The sequence below is a fragment of the Gadus morhua genome, chromosome 19 (assembly GCF_902167405.1).
Source record: "Gadus morhua chromosome 19, gadMor3.0, whole genome shotgun sequence".
Taxonomy (NCBI): domain Eukaryota; kingdom Metazoa; phylum Chordata; class Actinopteri; order Gadiformes; family Gadidae; genus Gadus; species Gadus morhua.
The window spans coordinates 3,584,434-3,601,000 of NC_044066.1; the positions used below are offsets into that span (position 1 = coordinate 3,584,434).

Genomic DNA, 16,567 nt, shown 5'->3' on the forward strand with positions numbered 1-16,567 from the left:
CTATATAGGAGTCTTTACCGTTCTCTACAGCGATGAGTTTGTGCCTTTCTCTATAGCTATAAGTCTGTACCATTCTCGATAGCCAGGCTATGAATCTATGCATGGATAATGGTTATCTTATTAACTATTCAATATTGGCCTAAGATTAAAGATATTAGATGGTATTGTATTAGTCCCAGACAGCAACTTCTGTAATAATTCTGCTCTGTGAAATGTTATGGGAAGAAAGCAAAAGAAACAAAAGAAACAAATGAAAGAACGAAAAAGACGGACAAGAACAAAGGAAGGAAAGAATGAGAACAGAAAGCAGAAACCTTTGTCAATATTTGAAGAATGAGTAGAGAGGAATGATGGACTGCCATGACAGAGAAACAGGGAGGGAGGGGGGAGAGTTAGGGAGAGAAATAGAGTCTACATAGAGAACCATGAGACTGTCTGTGAACATCAGCCAGGGAGATATGACACAATAGATAAATGGAGTGGAAGAGAGTGTGTGTTAGAGTGTGTGTGTGTGTGTGTGTGTGTGTGTGTGTGTGTGTGTGTGTGTGTGTGTGTGTGTGTGTGTGTGTGTGTGTGTGTGTGTGTGTGTGTGATCTGCTTTTAACACCATGCAGGCTACAGTTCATACACGCCAGATATGTGCTAGGTCTCACAACACACACACACACACACACACACACACACACACACACACACACACACACACACACACACACACACACACACACACACACACACACACACACACACACACACACACACACACACACACACTCTCTCTAGAGGTGGTATTCTCTGTGCAGAGGTTAAGAGGCTCTTGAGCCAGACATTAGACCCTGTACTGTTGGAGTGGAACTTGTCTGAATTGTCTCGGACCACAACCTGCCTTTCAACCTGGCACCAGTGATCATAGCGCCAGTGAGAGACAAAATGGACATCCAGCCCAACAACGTGATTACATAATACATGGTTCAATGCAATCACCAACGCAAACAATTAGACAATGAAATATTTGTATCCAAATAATGCCTGAAAAAATAAAGACTTATGCTTATTATATGCCAGGCTTTATAATATCTTAAAATGACTTCTATTTCATATTTGTCAATGGCATCATCTAAAACATCACCAAGTGTTATGTTGATTATCCATGACGAAACAGTTACAATCTACCAGTGAGTGACATCACAAGTAGGAGTGGGTAATCCCCCCATTACCTGGTGGTGAAACAGGGGCCTTTGAAATCCATCAGTTATTACCGTCCGTCACATTGAGAGAACCATCCGACCAATCACAAACAATGAACCGTCCACCCACCTGCTGTGATGTCATCGTCAGTCACATCCAGCTCCTCCTCGGAAGCCTTGGTTTCGATTGGCTGAGAGTCGACTGGGGGCGGGGCCGGCGGGGGGGGCTCTGTGGTTGTTCCAGCTGAGGGAAGGAGCGAGAGAGACGATGAATAATAGTTTTAATATGACACATGTGGGGGAGTGGTTACATAAAGAGGGAGAGAGAGAGAGAGAGAGTAAATGGAGTTCAATAAAGATTACGTTCAAATTTGGGTGTGGTTATATCTAGAACAGCAATATTAACAACATGGAAATTGAAACTTCAGTCAAGAGCCAATAATATAAAATTATAGACTGCAGAGGATCCAAATAGTTCAAAACTAAAATTGGTAATTTACTGTGTGTGTCTGTGTGTGCGCGTGGGTGTGTGTCTCTGTGTGTTTGTGTATACTATATGAGACAACTTTAACTAGCTAATCAAGGTTTGTTGAATATCCCCCTCTGTTATCTAGAGAATTAAAATACACACACACAGACACACATCAACCTTTATTCAGGGTTTTCATTTAGTTCTTATCCATCCATTGGCTATTAACTGTGGCTTTTCATTAGTGGTGGCTGTAATGAATGGCGCTAGGCTAATGCTCTGCTTAATGAGAGCACCGCTAACCTAGCAGAGCTGGGCTAATGAATTAAGCACCAAAATGTGAGAGCGTACGCTTGGCTAATCTCTTTAAACACATCCTAATGAATGAATTACACACACATGCTCCCTCTACCTCTTCCTTCCCATCTTCACTTGCACATGCGTACAGAGGCTTGCAGACTTACCCACAACACAAAGACACGCGCTACACAAAAGGTACACATAACCTCTCACACACAGTACACAACCACACAAACGTGTCTGTATCATGTATGAATGTGTTTCATGTACGTGTGTGTCTATAATATATATGGGTATGTGTAATTACACGTGTGTGTTGTGTATGTGTGGAACATGTAGGAAATGGGGGTGAAAGGAGTAGGGGCATGCGCTAGTTGGGGGGTTGGGGGAGAAGTAATTAAATTGATGAATCCCGCTTAACACTGAGCTGCATGTTCCAATTAACCTGCTCACCCAGCACTGGCAGTTACACCTAATACCAAACACACACACACACACACACACACGAAAATCAAGGGAAATAAATAAAGATAGAATTATCACATCGACACACACACACACACACACACACACACACACACACACACACACAGACAGACAGATCATCATCACACACACCACGACACACCCACCCACCCAATATCATTGCAGGTTAGGGATTGCATGGCTTAATCATTACCTTGATGAAAAGAAGGTGATTAAAGTTAATTAAAACAGAATTGATACGGGGCTGTAATTGCAGTGAAGGCCTGGCGTTATATTTCACCATAACTGTCCACCCAACGGCCTGGGTCCAGGGTTAAGACCCATGTCTCCTAGCAACATGGGGTGCCATGTTCAGGTCAAAGCCTGGGATGTTAGGGATTAGAATTGAGAAAGGAAGACACATAGAGACCTCTACCCGAGACATCGGCAGAGGAGATAAATCCACGAGTTGCATTAGGCTCGGTGGTAAAGGTCTGGAGACGATTGCCATTCATTATCTTTTAATATCTCCACCTTCACTTCCCCCCTGATGGGAGCCGCCTCGCTCTTCATGCCTACCACACTGTTTCAACGTCCATACATCCTAAGATAAGCAACGTATCCTCATACTCACTTACTCGTTGGGAACCTAATTGTGTTTGCATTGAAATATGTTGTAATGTAAAGGTTTTTTCAAAGTAAAAAGAGTTTAATGCTATTTCAAATAAAGATGTACGACAAGGATGGTTTCATGAATGGAAAATAGATTGTACACATAACTTCATACTAAAAACTATTTAATTACATGGTACCTGCAGAAATAATTATAATAACACAATTACTGATACTGCCACTACTATTGTAAATATAATGATACAACTCACACTTCTAAGACTAAAGGCAATTCCTCCAAAACGGAAACGATTGATAAAACTACAAAGGATGGGCAGAAGGAGATACGTAGACACAAAAAGACCGAAAAAGAGATTGTGGGGAACAGATGGGAAACACTGGTACAAAGTGTAATGAGAATAGACTGATGGGGAACTCAGAGAGAGTTAAGGAGAGACAGGAAAGATGGAGAGAAAAGAGGAGAAGGAGCATGCAGAGGGAGCTAAGGGAATGAAGGAAGGACCGATGGAGAGATAGACAGAGAGTAGGAAAGATGGGGAGAAAGGGTCAAAATCAAGGAAGGGTGACAGGGAGGTGGGTGAGTAGAGCAGGAGGGAGGAGAGGGGGGAGGAGAGGGGGGAGGAGAGGAGGGAGGAGGTGCTGGCCCCTCTGGAGGCTCAAGGTCAACCCTGTCATATAAGTGATGACACATGGCTCACTCCCTGTCTAGTTAGGACCCCTGGACATGCTGCTGCTCCTGCTGCCTGCTCCTCCACCCCCCTCCTTCTCCTCCACCTCTCCCCGTGCCTGCTCCTCCTTCTCCTCCTCCCCCTCCTCCTGCCTGCTCCTCCTCCTTCCCCCAGAGGAAGAGACAGGGGATGTTATGAATGGGACCAGGGTTGAAGGTGGGATACCACCCCCTCCCCCACCACCGTCCCAAGGCTAATTCTGATAACATGACCATTCAGCTGGAGATGGAGTATTATTATACACATCAATCACACCATTCATATCAATGTTAATGTCTGTGTTCAGTTCACTGCCAGCCCCTAAGTGTGTACGTCCGTGTGTGTGTGTGTGTGCGCGTGTGTATGATGACCTCTTTCATGTTTAAAACACACCAGCACAGTCTAAAAAGAAAAAAGTGTTTGGAAAATGTTCATGCATACAAACACTACATCGTACGAAAACACAGGGTAACAAAGTAACAACATAGACTGTGTGGACAACATTTGAATCCGTCATTTGTTATTAGTTTCTGTTAAATAACTACCACACACACACACACACACACACACACACACACACACACACACACACACACACACACACACACACACACACACACACACACACACACACACACACACACACACACACACACACCAATAATGACCACGGCTGAACCAAACAGAGTAGTGACCTTTATCCATCGATCCATACATCTCTTCCTTCATCCACCCCGGTATATATCTCTCCCTGCAACCACCTCTCCCTCCATCCGCCCAGCCCAGCTCCTCCCCGTGCCTCGCTCCACCCAGCCAGCGGGCTCCACGCCGTGGTGCAGGGTCCTGGGGCAGACAGCTCCCTCTAATCCCCTGCTGATATCCCCATGCCGGAGGACAGGCTCACACAGCAACAGGGGGGGGGGGGGGGGGGGGGGGGGCATGAAGAGGGGGGAGGGAGGGGAAGAGTGATAGAAGGAACGAAAGAAACAAAGAAATAGAAAGAGAACATATCAAAGAAAGAGGAAAATAAAGAAAGAAAGAATGAGGGAAAAAGGTGAGATGGAGTACCTGCTCTGAGACAGTTAGACAGTGAAACAATAAGTGAACAGAAACAAAAAGAAAAAAAAAAAAAAAAGAAAGAAAGAGAAAGAGAAAGAGAGAGAGAGAGAGAGAGAGAGAGAGAGAGAGAGAGAGAGAGAGAGAGAGAGAGAGAGAGAGAGAGAGAGAGAGAGAGAGAGAGAGAGAGAGAGAGAGAGAGAGAGAGAGAGAGAGAGAGATGATGAGTGGGTGACAGAAAGGTAAACTTGTTCTGTGTTTTGTCATTTAACACCAATACACTGCTGTGGTGAATCCCCCAGGATAAGACAATACATCACAAGGTGTCACACACACATCAACACACACACACACAGACCAGGTAATGTGTTGTCTGCGTGTTCAGCCTGCAGCAGGGCTCTTCAACCCCACCAGAGAGAGAAGATGACGTGTGTGACAAGGTATTCATAGATAATAACAACGATCAACGCTAAAATAACCCCGATCACCACCAACGGACCACGGGCCAGTACTGAAAAACACACACACACACACACACACACACACACACACACACACACACACACCACAACAAACACCTCTCATGTCCACAGCTGGCTTCCTGTAGTCAAGATAACAAGCACCTACACACCCCTCTCTCTCTCCACCCCCTCTCTCTGTCCTCCTCTCTTTTTAATCCCCTTCACCCCCCCCCCTCTTTCTCTCCTGGTTTCTCTCTCTCTCTCTGATAGACAGAGCGCGGGTCGCCCATTAAATCACCCTGGCCCATGCTCATCGATCCACACACAGCTACCCATACAATTACATCACACACACACACACACACACACACACACACACACACACACACACACACACACACACACACACACACACACACACACACACACACACACACACACACACACACTTCCCTGCGGTGTGCTGTGAGGGAGACCGGCACAGAATGTGAAAGAAAAAATAAAGAGAAAAGAAAAACAGAAGGAGAAGAGGGGGGAAAAAAATAAAGAAAATAGGAAATTAAATAACAAAAGTACAATGAAAGAAGGAAAGAAATAAGAAAAAGGAGAGCAGGACTAATCATATGGGAGGGGCGTCTGGGGCAGAGAGTGAATTGAGAAGTCGTGGAGAGAGAGGAAATAGTTACTGCTGATGACTTGCTGTGGTCAAAGAGCCAACAGCTGCTACATATGGTTACAAACACACAGCTGGGAGTGTGTGAGGGCGTGCACGCGTCTTAATGAACTCTCTCTAGGTGTGTGTGTGTGTGTGTGTGTGTGTGTGTGTGTGTGTGTGTGTGTGTGTGTGTGTGTGTGTGTGTGTGTGTGTGTGTGTGTGCACGAGTTCACGTGTGCGCGTGTGAATGAAGAGTGTGTTTGAATAGAAGCTGTGAAGCATGTGAGGACCACCAGTAGGAGGAACCCTGGCCTGGCTTTCTCCCTGCCCACTCATGCATGCTGCTGATGGAGGGTCTCTTTACAGCGCCTCCACCACAGAGCTCCCTGCACCACCCCACCCCACCACACAGCTCACAGCTCCACCCCACAGCTCTAAGCTCCACCTCAGAGCTCACAGCTCCCCCACAGAGCTCACAGCTCCACCACAGAGCTCACAGCTCCACCACGCAGCTCACAGCTCCACCCCACAGCTCTAAGCTCCACCTCAGAGCTCACAGCTCCACCACAGAGCTCACAGCTCCACCACAGAGCTCACAGCTCCACCACAGAGCTCACAGCTACTGTAGTTCTTTAAAAGCAGGCCTGGTGCAGAAGGGTGTAGGATGTAGGCACTGTTGAAATGTCACCAACTCACTATCTAAGTGCAACTCTCTCGCTCACACACAACAGGATGACCTTTAAGAAGCTCGGTAGAAGTGCTGGAGAAGGCAGAGTGTGTCAGGTATCCTGACACCCCTGCTCAAGTTCAACCACACACACACACACACACACACACACACACACACACACACACACACACACACACACCGAGAGAGGAGAGGGAGTAACAGGTTAAACAGTCAGAAGACAGATCGAGGCACAACAGTCATAAACAGACAGACCGACAGTCGGTCATAAAAACATGGACAGATAGAGGTAACAACAGACAGACAGATAGAGGTAACAACAGACAGACAGATAGAGGTAACAACAGACAGACAGATAGAGGTAACAATAGACAGACAGATAGAGGTAACAACAGACAGACAGATGGAGGTAACAACAGACAGAGGTAACAACAGACAGACAGATAGAGATAGCAACAGACAGACGGATAGAGGTAGCTACAGACAGACAGATAGAGGTAGCAACAGACAGACAGATAGATAGAGGCAGCAACAGACAGACAGATAGAGGTAGCTACAGACAGACAGACAGACAGATAGAGGCAGCTACAGACAGAGGTAGCTACAGACAGACAGACAGATAGATAGAGTTAGTTACAGACAGATACAGGTAGCTACAGACAGACAGACAGACGGAGTTAGCTACAGACAGACAGACAGAGTTAGCTACAGACAGACAGAGATAGCTACAGACAGTGTGTTCCATGCTGTGCTATTTTCTGCTGCCGCTGCACAGACAAAGAGAAGATCAGATTCAGTGACCCCTCTCACCTTCCTTCCTGCCCCCCTCCCTCCCCCCTCCCCTGAGGTCACAGCCAGCCCCTCCCCCTCCCATTCCCCATCCCCCCAACCATCCCTGCCCGCAGCGATACCGTGGTAACACTACACTGACCAGCAGCCGTTGCCATGACAACCGCTCCCCAGAGGGACCGACTCCGCCAGCATCCACAGGGCAACCACTGCAGATGTGACAGGAGGCAAGCACACGCACACTCCCACACACAAGCACTACAACAGCACACACGCACGCACAAACAACCGTCTACACAGACCAAAACAAAGTCCAGAAAGGGCACCAAGACAGGAGACGCTCGCACACACAGTCCCCTGGAAGAGCTCACAGTCACAAGTGTCCTCTCAAAAACATTGTTTATTCATCTACCTTTTTACTGCAGTTATTTAACACTCTCTCATCTTTCTCACTTTCATCCGTCTCCGGACTGAGAGCATCCCTTCTACCTCTCCATCCCCGTTTCCCTTTACACCCCTCTCTTTGTCCCTCGTTCTCTGCATCCTTCTTTCCCTCAGTGTCTCTCGCTCTTTCAACTCACATCCTTCTTTCCATCTCCCTCCTTTTCCCTTTTCAAATATATCCCTCTCTCTGTCCCTTTCCGTCTCTCCCTACCTCTGTCTCTCTCCATCTCGCTGTCTCTCTCATCCATTTTCCCCTCCCCATCCCTCTTTCCTTCTCCGTTTCTCCTCATCCATCCTTTCCTCTCTCTGTCTGTCCCAGTCCCTCTTGCTCTCTCTGTTCCTGTACCCACTCCTCTCCGTACCATTTGATGCTCATCTTCTCTTCTGTCTACCACCTCCCACCAACTAAGTGCCAGTATTTGTACTCCATCAGTACTTACATATCTAGTACCAGTACATGTACAGAGTGATTCACAGTACTTCAATAACTGGCCTGCAGTACTTACGGGAGCTGACGCTGTCCACATACTGAGGCAGGTAGGGGGCCCACAGGTCAATGGTATCCTTGCGTCCTGATTGACCGATCCTCCTGAGCTCAGCCAATAGCAGTGCTTGGGCTGCTTCTCGTACCTGAAACCAGAAAGTGTCAGAGAGTGAAGCCAACCTGGCACAGAGCAGGAACACATCATCAGGTAACTATACTTGTCAGTGATGACCGACAATGATTTTGTGGAAGTAACCGATTTAGACTCATGCATACAGTATACACATTAGGGGATGGGAAAATATATGTTGTGCAAGAATAATGCAAGAACCCGGTTCTTGGCTTCCACAGTACGTTGACAGAATAGCAATATGAACAGAATTGCAATACATGGGCACTCCAAACTTTTTGTAATATGGTATGCTGAGGTCTCAGCCGAGTCCCATCCATCATACACAGGGCATGTATAGAGGTGTGTGTGTGTGTGTGTGTGTGTGTGTGTGTGTGTGTGTGTGTGTGTGTGTGTGTGTGTGTGTGTGTGTGTGTGTACCTCCAGACAGCGGTCCTGCCACCGCCGAGCCAACATCTCAAGGAGAGGAGGTCTGAACTTCCCTAACAGGTCAGGGAGCATCACACAGTGCATCGCAGCCAGCTGGCTCCACCCTGCACACACACACACACACACACACACACACACACACACACACACACACACACACACACACACACACACACACACACACACACACACACACACACACACACACACAATATCAGAGAATTTATAATATATACCAAGAGATATCAACATACACACACGTGCATATACAAACTAAAAAGACATACCTTTGAAATAAGGATGCAGCTAGGGGCTAAACTAAGGGGTTGTGGTTTATTATCTAAAGCTATTCAGCTCTCAGCGCGAGTACATGCGTGTTTGTAGGGGTAAGAAATAGCACTGTAAGATTATACAGTCTGGTGTAGTGTGTGCAATGTTTAAATTACATCTCTTTAATTTCGGCTCTAGCCTAGGGCACATATTACGACATATACTCGTTGTTTAACGAGAATCCCCTGGAAGGGGATTAAAACATGTCAGAATTAGTATCAAGCATCTCTACAATCTGGCAGTTAGCTTGAGGACAGCCACCGTTCGCTCAGTCATGTGATGCTACAGATAACTGAGGCTTCTTGTTTTAAATTCATATACATTTACATACATCCATCACTCAAACACACAAGAAAAACAAAAAATCACGTACATCCAGAATATTCCGAGAGATGTTTAAAATCGACCAGCTCTGTGGTGGATCGATGAAACAATGTTTTGTCTGAAGGATTCATTTAAATGAAATCCTCCGGGCTGACAGAAGACAAGACTCAAAAAGAAGACGACTTGATCCACAATATCCTGGCAACAATATTGTCAACAATATCATGACGTTCACTCTTTTCAGGTCCACGCACCGTCACACTCACATGGAATGCTCCCCACACTAGCAAGTACAATAATAGCTAATAGTAGCCAAAATGATTAGCATTGATAGCATTACTCAGCGAGCAAACCGAGGTTCGGCCATCATTCTGTGGTAGCAGCTAGGCTAACTCAACCACTAGTTTTAGGTAGCTGGTTTGATAATTCTCAATCTTAGCATTAACTTAGCATTGGTCGAATGGAGCTTCCACATTAACATGACATGTGCTATGTAGAAAAACAACAGAACATTGAAATGTCACAATATTGTGTTGAGTTTCACCTCCTATTTAATTCCTGAGAGTTAAATACATTTGAAACACTGATATTGTCCACCAAACAGACAGAAGAACAACCACCTCTTACATTTGAGAGAAACACATTCTGAAATGTTGATGCATGGAGATTGAAAATAAACCAGATGTTGGAGGAACATATATCAGATCAATATATGTAAACTGGGATAACCGCACTGGGTCTATGTAATGGACCATGAATGGTTAAATAGTAGGCTGGACGAAGCAAGAAATCTTGACATTTCTTTGCCAGACCGCAATAAACTTACCTCCATCTTTGAAATACAAGAAGACAGGAATTTGTTACAGAATTTTAAAAACATTCACCATCAAGTTATAATAAACAACTAGAAGTCGAGCAATCCTTCAAGCCAATTCTTCGAAATCGGCATACAATGGATTAAAACCAATCAAATTCATCAGTCAGTGGCGTCCAGTGCTAGATGGTTGATCATTCTCTTAAAAGCCGGACTCCGGTGTTAGAAGGTTGAAAGTTGATCGACCTCTAGTTCCACAGCAGCCGACAGTGGACAGGTCCTCTACAGACGACTGGCCGCTAGCTAGAGTTCTGGCCAGGCTGGGGGTTTGCGAGTAGGCTTGCTTTTTCAACAGATGTAAATAAAGATTTCAGTGATCAAAACAAAGGATTCAGTCATTCACCAAAAGATGAACATCCTGTTGAAAAAAGAGATATATTTCGAGAATATCATGTCAAACCTAGAGATAATTAAAAAAAATGACAGAAATATTGCATTTCTAAATTCAAATTTCTTACGCCGTCAAACTAGAAATTTGAACATCAAAAATATAAGATTTCCCCTGTGATCATTTGATGAATCTCTGAAACGGTTGAGAGGAATATGAGGTTAATGAATCTAGAACAAGGACTCACGGAGTCAACCAGCTCAATGAAGACAGGAGTTAGTATTGTAATATAACAGCCTTTCCTCACGTGAAAAGAGCAAGCATGCACACACGAGACCGTGGTGGACAGACAACAAACGGCACACAACACGAGGGCAGACAGACAGACGGAGCTGGAGACAAAACCAGGATAAAGACGCTGCGAGGGGACACCTGAGATGAGGACCTGACTGGACCAGAGAGGGGCCGGTAGTGACAGAGACGGAGGCATGGGGCGAGGGGTGGAGGAGCTACACACAAAGACACTCATCAAAGGAGTAACAGCGGCGAGAGAAGAGGATGGAGCGGCAGGAAGCAGCATGAAGGCGTATGTGTGGTCCCTGGCACTACCCGTCCCTACTGTGTACCTTCGTTGACTGAGGGGATGCTATGAGAGGCAGGGCCTTGGCTAGGGGCACCAGAGGGGCCCCGAGGTGGCCGTACTGGGGCCCCTAGAGAAGCAGGAGTGGTGGCAGCTTGCAGAGGAAGAGAGGAGACACGGTCACAATGTTAGGACGAGGAGCAAAGGAGCGCAAGACACCAAAAGAAAAAGGCGATGTCAGGAGAGATAAGAGAGTCTATGTAGAACATACTTTACAGGCAGGGAAGAAATGGTTAGCAGAAGATCATAAACAACATGAACGTTTCAAAAGGACATTGGAAAAGGAATTTGATGAGGAAAGAGCAGAGAAAAGCGTAAGAAGCACAAATAAATGATACAAGTATTTATCAAAGTAAACAGTTTGGTCTCCAATCTACCTCATTTCATTTTATACTAGGAGGATTCCTATAATGCAGAAATTTTTTTTTTTGCAGTTCTTTAAAGTTAAACTATTTATATTGTTCAAAAGAAAGTTTGAAGCAACTAATACCGATGTAATAGGCTTACAAGCATAGTTATGTAACATATAAACACAGGTGCACACATCAGACCAGAGACAGAGAGAGAGAGACCGATAGAGAGACAGACAGAGAGAGACAGACAGAGAGAGAAAGATAGACAGATAGAGACAGAGCGAGAGAGCGAGAGAGCAAGAGAGCGAGAGAGGCAGGTGTCAACAGATAAACCGTGAATGAAAGAAAGAAAGAAAGAAAGACAGAAAGAAAGAAGGATGGCTAGGAAGAAAGAAGAGAAGAAAAAGAAACGGAATAGACAGGAAGACAGAGATAAATCAGATGAATAGACAGGAAGGATGAAAGAAAAGAGAAAGAAAAAGAAAGAAAGGAAGATGAGAGCAAAGAGGAAGATAGTTTGATGCGATCAGCAGTGGATTTCTACCAGCTAGCCTTCAAAATGGTGGTCTTAAGTTCCATATGGCGGGGGTCCACCACGAGGTCTTCACATTGATCTCATATCGCCACTAATAGGACCTTCTCATCCCCAATACCGTCATCCAATACCACTAAAACGTGGTTCACATTGTAAACTGGATTGATACAGTGCATTGCAGACTATATAAAATAGGGTTATTTTTTGACTGGAATAGTCCGCACTAATTAGACACATTTCATTTCAAACACACACGCAGGAACACTATCCAGTGATGGTGTGTGTGCAACAGAGAAGAGTATAGAACTGTTGTTTAAGGAACTAATATCATTCAGCATAACCTCCAAGCTGGCTCGAGCGTTGGGGTCGGGTGGAAAACAGAAACACCGTTCTCTGGACGTTCCTTCATTCAATAAAAAGACAAAGTAAGCTACCTACTAACTTACTAAGTATGCAAGTAAGTAAGTACGTACATGAGCAAATAGATAAGCTACTTACCTACCTCGTAAGCAAGTGAATTAGTAAATAAGAAAGTTCCGTTACTTGCCTAATAAGAAGCTAAGTAGGCAAGTTTAGTAAATAAATAAAATACTAGGTAAGTAGGTTAGTAAATAGGTGGTTTAGAAGGCAAGTAGGTTAGTAAGTAGGTAAGTAAGTAAATGAGTCAATTACTAGGTAAGTAGGTTAGTAACTAGGTGGTTTAGTAGGTAAGTAGGTAGAGTCGGGGAGTAGCTTAGTAAGTAGGCTAGTGTGCTGGTAAGTTTGATGTTAAAAGAGCCCCGGCCCTTTGTCCTGTCACACTTAACCCTCTCCCCCTGCAGCCCCGCGCAGCCCGCTCAGGCCGGGCTTCTGCAGCCACGGGCCCCCCGCCTCATTTCCATGACAATGGTCCCGGGGCCCCCTCGGCCCCCCCGGCCCCCCGACACACTGGGCTAATGCTAACTGCTCTGTCCAACCGACCTATCAGAGCCCTGCAGGGGGGTGGGGGGACGCGTGCTGCTAGTGTGTCAGGTCGTGAGGGGCGGTGAATGGGCGTGTGGCGTGAATGAGAGGGCACGCTTGGCCCCCATTATGGCGTGACAAAAGCCTGGGGGCCCCTAACACGCGTGGAGCGCTGCCTCCCTCTGGCACATGTGGCTGTGTGTGTGTGTGTGTTTACCTAAATGTGTGTGTGTGTGTGTGTGTGTGCAAGCGTGTGTGCGCGCATGTGTGTACGTGTGCAGGCGCGTGTGTGCGCGTGTGTGCCTGTGTGTGTGTGTGTGTGCAAAGCGTGTGTGCGCGCGTTTGTGCGTGTGCAGGCGCGTGTGTGCGCGTGCGTGCCTGTGTGTGTGTGCGTGTGTGTTTGTCGGAGGGTTTGTCTGATGGTGTGGAACACAGCCCATCAGGTTTGAGAGGGAAGTGATTGTGATATTTATGCCTCGGTGCTCACGCTGGTGTCACAGTTTGTCCCCGTGTACCAATGGGTGGGAGCACCGCCGTACCCGTTTGACAACAGCTTGTGTGTGTGTGTGTGTGTGTGTGTGTGTGTGTGTGTGTGTGTGTGTGTCTGTCCTTTTCTCCACACACTGCCATTGAGAGAAGGAGGCAGTCTTTGGTACTTCCTTTCCACTAAAGGAAACCGTAATAACACATAATCAATAATAACCCATACTTTAGGTTCTTGCACGCCGCCCCAACAAACCCGGACACCCAACTTCCCCCGGCCCCCCGACAGGTCGGGCCCCCGGGTTCCCGATAGGTTCGGCCGGCCGGCCCCCCGGGTTGTGTCGGGGGCCCTCCGAGCTGTGTTATGGGGCCCTTACCTTGTTTGATCTGGGCCTGCATGGCGGGGCTGGAGGGCGGGGGGCCGCTGGAGGCGGTCCTGCGGGGGCTCTCAGGGGTCCCGGGTCTGGGAGGTCTGGACAGGAACACAGAGAGGACGTGAGGAGGAGGAGGAGGAGAGGAGGAGGAGGAGGAGGAGACAGAGGAGGAGGAAGAGGAGGAGGAGGAGACAGAGGAAGAGGAGGAGGAGACAGAGGAGGAGGAGGAGGAGACAGAGGAGGAGGAGGAGGAGGAGACAGAGGAGGAGGAGGAGGAGCAGGAGGAGGAGGAGAGGACAGAGAAGGAACGCATTGGAGAGGAAGGGGAGCAGGGAGGAGGAGCAGGCACAGGAAGTTAAAGCCATAACCTCGCACTCTTCAACTCGCACAACTTCTTCCATTCTGTACAAGCTGCCACTCAGAACACAAAGGCAGAGAGTAAAGAGCGCACTGTGTGTGTTTTACTCCAGAGACAGAAACACAGGATTCTGAAAAGAACATTGATACCAACACTGAGATTTGGTGGTCTCTAAACCACACACACACACACACACACACACACACACACACACACACACACACACACACACACACACACACACACACACACACACACACACACACACACACACCACTTAAATATAATATAAGGACATCAAAAAGCAAAAGAGGCAGCAGTGAAATATTCATCAGTCCAGAGCTGACAGCAGAGGCAGAAGGAAAGTTTCAGTGTTTTACTTTCACACAGAATAGAAACAAGCCACGTCCTGTTTCCTGTACATCAAACACAGAGCCCCAGCTCCCGTCTCTCCCTCTCTATTAAAAATACACCCCTCCAGTGTTTCCCCTCACATTATTCCAGCCGCGTCGCTGAGATGTGTGTTTATTGATGTGTGCGTGCACGGGGCTGATACGCGTGGGACTCTTAATGGCAGAAAGGTATTATTGTGATCAGTGATTTCAGGAGGGCATTCCCACATCAATGGAGTAATATCATGATAAATAGCGTGCGAGCGCGCTGTGGGGGCCAGCCCCATTAGCTTGAATGTGCAAATCCAGTTTTCAGACTGCAGTACGATGCGCCGCGCTACGGCCTGGAGTCAAACTTCAACTGTCAAACAACCGTCAAACTTCAACTGTTGGTCGGTTCCACAGTCAGACATTGACTTTCTATTATTGGGCCTTATCTTTACGCTTCATACATTTCATCTGAAGCCGTCGTTCAGCCGAAGACACCTCCAGCCTCATCAAGCCTTTTACCCTTAGCACAACCTTATTCTGCTTACTTTCCACATTAGTTTTCTAATGACAAGAACGACCATGCGACAGTGAAGAGGGATGATGGCGGATTACAGCGGAGCTAACAGGTGACCTCCTATGAAGGAGGCGTGGCTCTACATGTAGACATATCTATGTGATGTGTACCTGACGGGAGCCTTCTTCATGTGCTCCCCGATGAAGGAGGCGTGGGTCATGCCCATCAGGGTGTTGGCCAGGGAGATGACCGACAGCAGGTGCTGGGTGCTGACGGCCCGGGACACCCCGTACGTCCCGTTACCCACGATGTCCGCCGGGGCCAGAGTCCGGCCGGCAGCCTGGGACAGCTGACGGAGCAAGGCCTCCTGGGAAGGGAGAGGGAGGGAGAGAGGGGGAGGGAGAGAGAGAGAGAGAGAGAGAGAGAGAGAGAGAGAGAGAGAGAGAGAGAGAGAGAGAGAGAGAGAGAGAGAGAGAGAGAGAGAGAGAGAGAGAGAGAGAGAGAGAGAGAGAGAGAGAGAGAGAGAGAGAGAGAGGCAGACAGACAGAGAGAGACAGAGAGAGAGACAGAGGGAGCCAGAGAGAGAGACAGGGGGTCATTTATTGATTCACGATCAATATTTTAAGGCACAGGCGGTAAGGAAAGATGTAGTTTGCATGCTACAAGGTTGTATTACAGTAACGTAAAACTGTTTTGTTTTATTGTCATATAAGATGAGACTGCAGTTTCTATTTTATACCTAAGAGTGCAGTCATGTTAATGTCTAATAACAGACTACCAAAGTAAAAGCCCTGAAGAAAAGGCGATGTCTTAAAGGGGCAGTGTGTAGAACTGAACGTCATCTAGCGGGACGGTTTTAGCGGGAATATAATATTCATAAGTATGTATTCTCCCATAAAAATAAGAATCCTGCTTCCTCTACTTTACATGAGGCCTTTAAATCAACATAGGGGGCGGGTCCTCTCCCATGGGGTCCGCCATGTTGCACCGCCATGTTTCTACATTAGCCCAGAACGGACAAACAGCGCTAGAGACAACACGTTTTTAGTTCAATCCAAAATATGGGCTTAAAGTTGTAGGCAGGAGGGGGGCATGATATCCCCATGGACAGACCCATTTGTGACTCTTATTTTGTATCTTTACCCTCAAAGAGAACCTCGCCGTCCAAGCGCTGGTGAGGGGTTATGATGATAGTTATGATAATTGGGTGTAAATTACAGAATGCGTCCACG

The 16,567-nt window shown here is 46.8% G+C and overlaps 1 protein-coding gene across 5 annotated transcripts in view; it reads right to left on the minus strand.

Moving 5' to 3' along the window:
• wdr7 (WD repeat domain 7) overlaps nt 1-16,567 on the minus strand; it is a 68,514-nt gene that overhangs the window by 27,637 nt on the left and 24,310 nt on the right. For 4 of the 5 annotated variants that reach the window (XM_030341436.1, XM_030341434.1, XM_030341435.1 and 1 more), the window contains 6 exons: nt 15,506-15,702; nt 14,084-14,178; nt 11,380-11,487; nt 8,889-9,001; nt 8,361-8,484; nt 1,318-1,431 (listed from right to left, as the gene is read on the minus strand). In XM_030341436.1, the coding sequence (XP_030197296.1) occupies nt 1,318-1,431; nt 8,361-8,484; nt 8,889-9,001; nt 11,380-11,487; nt 14,084-14,178; nt 15,506-15,702 (751 nt within the window). The remainder of the gene's footprint in view (nt 1-1,317; nt 1,432-8,360; nt 8,485-8,888; nt 9,002-11,379; nt 11,488-14,083; nt 14,179-15,505; nt 15,703-16,567) is intronic. The other variant, XM_030341433.1, reaches the window with a different exon arrangement.